The 7,323-nt window shown below is 40.3% G+C and overlaps 1 protein-coding gene across 14 annotated transcripts in view; it reads left to right on the top strand.

Annotated features, from left to right (window-relative positions):
* Nucleotides 1-6,206, top strand: part of nrxn3b (neurexin 3b) — a 272,252-nt gene extending 266,046 nt beyond the window's left edge. For 10 of the 14 annotated variants that reach the window (XM_027284467.1, XM_027284473.1, XM_027284471.1 and 7 more), the window contains one exon: nucleotides 3,589-6,206. In XM_027284467.1, the coding sequence (XP_027140268.1) occupies nucleotides 3,589-4,571 (983 nt within the window). In that variant the 3' untranslated portion in view covers nucleotides 4,572-6,206. Of the gene's footprint in view, nucleotides 1-1,306; nucleotides 1,906-3,588 lie in introns of all 14 variants that reach the window. The other 4 variants (XR_003463220.1, XR_003463221.1, XR_003463222.1 and 1 more) reach the window with 2 other exon arrangements.
* Nucleotides 6,207-7,323: the final 1,117 nt, after the last annotated feature.

Here is a 7,323-nt window from a genome sequence, read left to right on the forward strand (position 1 = left end):
CAAAACCTTCTATCTTAAGACAAATGTGCCTCTCACATCTCCTTTAAGTCACCAGAGGCACGAGTAAACCGCTGTCCTGTGCTCTCTTGTGGAACTCCTTCCCAACGCGGTGTTTATCTGTCAGACGAAGGCTGTTGGTTATGCACATAACGCAAAGCATCTAAACATTTAATAAAAAAGTAGCTCATTAATTATCACTCTACTTCCCCCCCTTGATTAATTAGCGAATGCGGTGGGCCTAAATGCCACATAATGTTAGTTATATATCACCCATGGTGCACCTTGTTTCCTCGTTAACTGCTGATGAATGGTTTCTTTGCCTGAGAAAATATCCCACAGCCCTTGGTGGCAGTGACTTTTTACTGACCTTTGACCCCTTCTTAAGCCCCTCCCCCCACCTGTCCCATGGCTTGCTGTATTGTTATTGTATATTACTCTCCCTAAATGCAACTTACTGAAGCATGCATTAACCCAACTTCTGGTAGTGGAACTAAAATCCAAAAATCAAACCATGTCTGATTGACCTCTTTTTCTCTGACGTACATCCAGATTGCACGCCCTGTCCCGTGTTTTAAAATACTAACAAGAGAAATGTATTGAAGTAACTAATAATAAAGTCTTTATTATTAGTTAAATGAAGGTGGCGACACTTTGCCTATAAACTGTCCCCCCCTCTCTTTGTCTGCCTCAGTGTGTGCTTTCTGGTTGTTCATCTTTGATAGTGTGAGAAATTGATTGCGTTTCTTTCTTGCTTGCCTAATCTGTTTTTCTTTATTTTTGTCTTTTTGTACATATATGTTCAAACACATATATGTGTATCTCTCTGTTTCTTTTCTGAAAATGTTCAAATTTTAACTGCTAATTTGCTAAGAATCACTACTGCCAATGTTTTGATGATTTTTTTTATCCTAATTAGAATAAAACTTCCTCTTTTCTCTATGAATTAATTATTATGAACAACAGAAGGTTTTTAAGATTGGGTTTCAAAACCAAGACGCTGTATTGGAATTTCAAATTCATGTCCTCATAGAGAAAAAAGCGAAGACACTTTCCAAAGTAGACCCTCACCACTATCTGTGAAAACTGTTCCAAACTGTTTCTATGCTGATTTCTAATATTTTCCTGTTTAATTGCTATCTCTGATTGAAATTTGGATTTTATCAATGAATGAGTCAATTAATTTTGTGCATGGCAAAGAAGTTGCAGCTTAGGGTTTGTAAAACTGTCAGTGTTGAGAGTGCTGTTCTCTTTTGTAGATGGGCATGTATATGCTCATTGTTTGTATATCCCCATCCCTTCCTTACAGCCAAAAGCTCTAATGCCGCCCGACCGCTTCGTGCCGCCTTTACATGGACATGGCAACTGATGTACACGTTCACCCCCATCTATGTCATTTCCTTCCTAGTATGTTCATAGGTCCCACCCCGTCTCACACTCCCTCCTCCCAAACCCTTTACGTAGAAATTCTAAGATATGTACAGTCATCCATTTATTCATTGCTGATAAAGTTAAAGTCGAAAAGAAAAAAGAAAAAGAAAAAGACTCATCTAATCAGGCTGTAGATATTTATGGAGAGACTTATCTATCAAAGCAAGAGTTATAGATATACAGTTTTCTTTTTTATACAAAATTAAATGATGATTAAAAAGAAGAAAAAAAAGATATCCTGAACAGAATGGTGAAGATTATTTTTCATGTCATGATGTGTGGATGTATGTGTTGTTGCCTCCCTGTACCATCCTGTCTAAAAAGAGAAATATATACTAATTAATCAGAAATTGCTAAAAAAAGAAAAAAAAGAAAAGAAAAAGAAACTAACCCTACTTGTCCAAAGGCATTCTTACACAACTTTCTTTTGTAAATTTTTTTTTCTTCCTGCCAAAATCATGCGGGCAATTTGTTGATGTAAGTTGACAAAACTGATGGTATGCTTTCTTCCTTTGAAAACTGTTTTTTTGTAGGCTTTTATGATTTTCCGAGCTGACTTTGTTTTTACCTGTTATTTCTACTTACTTCTTACTAATCCCTTTCTGGATAGCTCTATCTGTGGCTTTACTTTGTGAATGTTTTTTACAATGTTTGCTCTAACTCTGAACTCTTTTTGCAATGCCTTAATTATTTTTTTGGTTTCCTTTATTTCTGTTGTGTTCTTTTCTTTATTGTTCCAAAAGGTTTGCATCTCTTTATAGTGCCCTGTTTGTGAGCCTTTGCAATGTACAAACAAGCCACTTTGGCAAGAGGATAAGCAGCTTCAATGGACATCTGAATGTTTAAACTCTTTGTAGTAGTCAGACAATGGGTTTAATTAATAAAGCATGTGGAATTAAGTGTTCTAAATTAGTTTATTCTAATGCGTGGATGCGTAAATGTTTTCAAGCAGTCTTCCACTCTTATGAGTAATATAGTAACCGCACACTGCACTCCACAACGGAAAACAGAAGCTGTTACAAGTGAGATTTTTCCAAAAAGTACAAATCACAGCAAAACATTCAGGTGTCATTGAACTGCCCGCTGACTTTGTGCCACTGTGGTAACTGTAGGGGTCAAAAGGCAAGAGGCTAGGGCAAATAGGGGAGCCCCTTATGCTGAGGAAAGAAAAGTCAATTTTTTATGACTTGTGAGTGGTGACCTTTATGCTCGTACAGTTTTTCTTTTTGTAGAACAGCGCGTGACCCTCTGATAGACCAAAAGTGACAATCAGGTTTTTAAGAGGCTCGGGGTAATGTTTTTGGACGTTCTGCACTTTCAGCCCAAAAACACTGCCTTTCCCCTTTTTAGCTTTCAACTTTATGATGCAGCAGTTGTTAGTATTTGTTCGCCTGTGTAGGTCAATGGGGTTAAAGCTCACCTCTATGAGCAGCTATATGAAACACCTTCGAAACACTTTTCTCATTTCAGACTTAGTTAACTTGCTTTCAGGCCCACTGGCTTGCACTTGAATTGCAAACAAATGCTAATACCCTCTGCTTCTTTTTATCCACAGAGTGCATCTTTTGGTGCTCAGACTAAAAAGGATTTACACTCAGAGATAAATGAAACAAGCCTCTTAAAAGCCTGAACTATGTCATTTATGTGGAGAAAAATGCAGCGTTATCAGACAGAAGTAAATGCAGGCCCACAATTTGTGTGGCATTACACGTAATTTACACTTTTTTAAACATAAAAACCATAAAAAATAATAAATATGCATGCAGCGCATAGAATATGATAACCATGACTAGTTTCTAGCACAGTGTAATTGTAGGACCGATAAAGCAGAACATGGAATTAATATTTGGAGTCAGTTTAATGCGGCTCACCCTTGTGCATCCCTCAAAGCCTTTTGATGCAATGTATACTTTATTTATGGCTGTTGTTTTCTTTCCGTTTGGGTCTTGTTTGGTTCTGAGTTTCTTTGTTTTTGCACTGGTACAGTATTTTATGTTCTTTCTTCCTTTGTTTATTTTCAGTTTACTTCCTCCCTATGTTGAGCTTTGCTTTATACGTTCTTTGGTTATCGATTCTTTTGGTGTTTGGCTGCTTCTTGCTTTGCTGATGGGAGACTTTCTGCCCTCTGACTGCTGTTTGTGTCTCTGTTTCACTTTCCAGGAGGGGAGCTAGTCATCCCCGTGCTAGTCGAGGACCCCATAGACATCCCTTCTGTATCCACCCGTTCTCCCTTCATCCCCCTCCCCCCAACCCTCCGCCCCGTCCTCACCATTATTGAGACCACCAAAGAATCCTTGGCCATGGCCACTGAGGCGGGGGTACCTTGCTTGTCGGACCGAGGCAGCGATGATTGTGATGATGGTGATGGTGGTGATGATGGTGATGATGATGATGATGATGGCATGGTGATTTCGGGGTTTGGCTCTGGCGAAGCTTTCGACTCTAGCCTGCCCCCGACTGACGATGAAGATTTTTACAACACCTTCTCCCTGGTAACAGATAAGATCTTGACCACATCGGCCTATGAAGGTGGCTACAAAGCCCTCGCACCCAAGTGGGAGGCCAAGGACTTGAGGCCTAGCAAAGCCTCTGAGGCAGGTAGGACTACACCCACCTCGCCTCTGCCCGACCCCCGGGGCACGCCGCCGGCGGCGGTCCCCTCGGACACGCCACCCAAGCTGCCCGCCGGGAAAATGAACAACCGCGAGGTAAAACCCCCGCAGCCAGACATAGTCCTGCTGCCTCTGCCCACGTCCTTCGATCAGGACGGCACCAAGCCACGGGGCCCTTTCATCACATCGCCCATGCTGCGCACAGTGCCTGCCGCCTTGCCCACAGTGCCCGGGGTGCGGCGGGTGCCCCCGGGGGCCTCAGAGGTGATCCGGGAATCCAGCAGTACCACGGGCATGGTGGTGGGCATTGTCTCAGCTGCCGCCCTCTGCATCCTCATCCTCCTCTACGCCATGTACAAGTACAGGAACAGGGACGAGGGTTCCTACCAGGTGGACGAGACGCGCAACTACATCAGCAACTCGGCGCAAACCAATGGCGCTGTGGTGAAGGATAAAACACCGAGCGGCAGCGCCAAAGGCAGTGCCGGTAGCAAGAGACCGAAAGACAAGGACAAGGAATATTATGTATAGAAATCAAGTCATTTCCCAACGCATAGAAAAATAAACAGTTTGGAACAAAGTTATAAACATTTTGACAGTACCATATTGGCAACTGTGATTTAAAAAGGATAAAATCTCCTGAGAACTCAAAACGAGTCACTGAACATTTACAAAAGAACCTTGGCTTATGGAAGCACACTTACTATTGTAAGCATTACGAGAGACAATGCAGTACAACTTCACCGGGACTCAAGTGTGGATCTTTTTAAGGAGTCCCTGCTGGAGACATTTGGCAGTGTGAATAACATCGCTCTAGCATCCACACGATCCCAAGTGACTGTTAAGAGGTGTGTGATCCTTGGAGTTCTAATGACCTTGTCCATTGTAACCCTGTAAAATACGATCACTGTCATTTCGGCCATTCTGAGCATGCATGTGAGGTGTATGTGACGTGGTGCTGGCATCTGTGTAAGTGAGGGACCTCAAGAAACTATGATTGTCGGGAAAGTTGGAAGTCAAAACATGATTTCACATTCAGACGGTTTCATTAAATGTAGCTTTCATGGATGCGATACAAGCTAAAGTATATGTGTACTTAAAGCTGTCTTTTTATTTCTTTTTTTTTTTTTATTCATGTAGTAATTTATTTATTTATTTATTGAATTTAGTTCTTTTTTTTGTTTTTGAAGGATGATGTCCAGTCAGGGTTGACTAGGCAGTGCTCAGTGACCGTTCAGCAGGATGTGATACAGTAATGTATCTCAATATTTTTCTCTCCCTCCCTGACGTCTCAGCTAAAGGATTGGACTGTTGCGCATGGCATCCAAATTTTAGATGGCGTTCAAGCGTGCAAGAATGGATCCATCAGGCAAAAATGCACAATACGTTGTCATTTCTCTGAATTTTAAATCTCTGACAGTATTTTTCTTCTCTTTCATGTCATTTTTTTTTTCTTTGTCCAGGTTTTTGTTACATTTCCTGAGATGCTGTGGCAAAATGCATTATCATAATTTGTGTCTGGCGGAGATTTAATTGTCGTAATCTTAAAAAAAAAAAAAGAAAAGAAGAAGAAAAAATCCAGGCTAAAGACTTACTCCGGTGTGAACAAGTGTGATTCTCTCTGTTGTCACAGACGACTGTGTCAAAAACAGCAAATATGTTTACATATTTTATTACATCATAGCCGTTGTGCTTTGCAGGTCAATATTGTACAGACAATTCGAGTTTCTGTTGGTTTTGTTAAATCCTCTTCTTGTATAGACAGACCATTTCATTTGATTTTACTGCTGTAGCAACATGACAAAAATATCCTTTTTATTGTTTTGCCAGGAAAACGCCTGGAGATAAAAAATGATGTGCACAGGAACATTTGTTTAGGCGGGGAGAAAATGTTGTTAGATTAGACGTCTAGTCTCTCTGGATGGTGTTTCTCTTCAGTCGCATGAATATTTGACCAAGGGAAGCTGTCAATCAAACAGAAAACACCTCCTACAGATCTTGTATTAGGGACTCCTCCTTATTCTGAAATTACTTTCATCATGTTCTTTATTTTTTTATTGGAAATTTAAAAAACAGAAACAAGAGAATAAAGACAGATTATGATGGATTTGGAGATCTATTGCTAGCACCTTACTGACTTACAGGTGTGTTTTTTCCCTCCTTTTTTAAAAAAAAAACTGACGTCAATGTTCTCATCTGCTCGTCTTTTTTTGTTTTTTGTTTTTTTGTTATTGTGTAGCTTAATTTCATGTCTCATTTTTATGACATTTTCTTCTAACAATATGTTTTTTATGTCATTATTTATTGCTGAAGTTCTTCGTTCTCTTTCATTTTCATGCAATCTGTCAGTGTGTATGTTCACTTTGATTTTTTGTGTTGGTACTTGGCATTTTCAACCAGTTAATTATTATTGTCTTATGCTCCTTTGACTCCAAACAATTCCCAGAAATAAAAAAATGTTGTTCCCAAACTTTTTGGATGGTAGACTTGCGGGTGGCTGTCACTCAAACATCCATGTTGTGGTGTAAAGGCAGGAGAAGACACAGCAAAGAGATGAAGATAGAAACCATCTACGCCGAAGACTATTCACCGAACCACAATTTCTCATCCATTTTCTATCACTTCAATGATTTCCTTTTATACCAAAAAGTGGTATCATTTCCATTCAAATGAAGTCCGGAGCAGAGCAGTTCAACACTATCATTTACCTATAGATGATTATGCAAATTCATACACTGTTCATCGATGCAACAAGAGAAAAAGAGACGGGTGGAGAAAATGGTTATTAGAGGGTCCAGACTTGTCACAACAGCAGAGGAATGGCTTTGGGTTTCTTTAGAGTCAGGCCTTTGTAAGAGTGCACAGCCAAATGAGATTCTCCACAACCATATGGCCGGGTTATGAGCTGCTCAATGGCAGCAGCACCTGCTTTGCCAGCCCGTTTTTACTCCGTCCATATTTCGTGCAAATGGGCCTTCACAGAGCTGGTCATTAACTTGCAATAGCCCATTGATGTAGGATATCAGAGCAGCGTGTGTGAGTATATCCAGCTTGCACAATGACTACATATTAACTCATTCATCCTGCCACAGGCAATGGGAATGAGAAGGCCAGCAGGGATTTCTTCCACTGGGACTGGGACTTTTTTTACATTCTGAGGCACACTTATACTTAAAGATTCATTTTTTTTTCCTCGCCAAAAATGTGTGGAAATTTGTTCTGCATAAGTCAACACAATAAAAAGTTCATGTGTAAGAAAACAGCATTCATTTTAGCAAGCATT

This window comes from Larimichthys crocea, chromosome XI (assembly GCF_000972845.2).
Source record: "Larimichthys crocea isolate SSNF chromosome XI, L_crocea_2.0, whole genome shotgun sequence".
Lineage (NCBI taxonomy): Eukaryota > Metazoa > Chordata > Actinopteri > Sciaenidae > Larimichthys > Larimichthys crocea.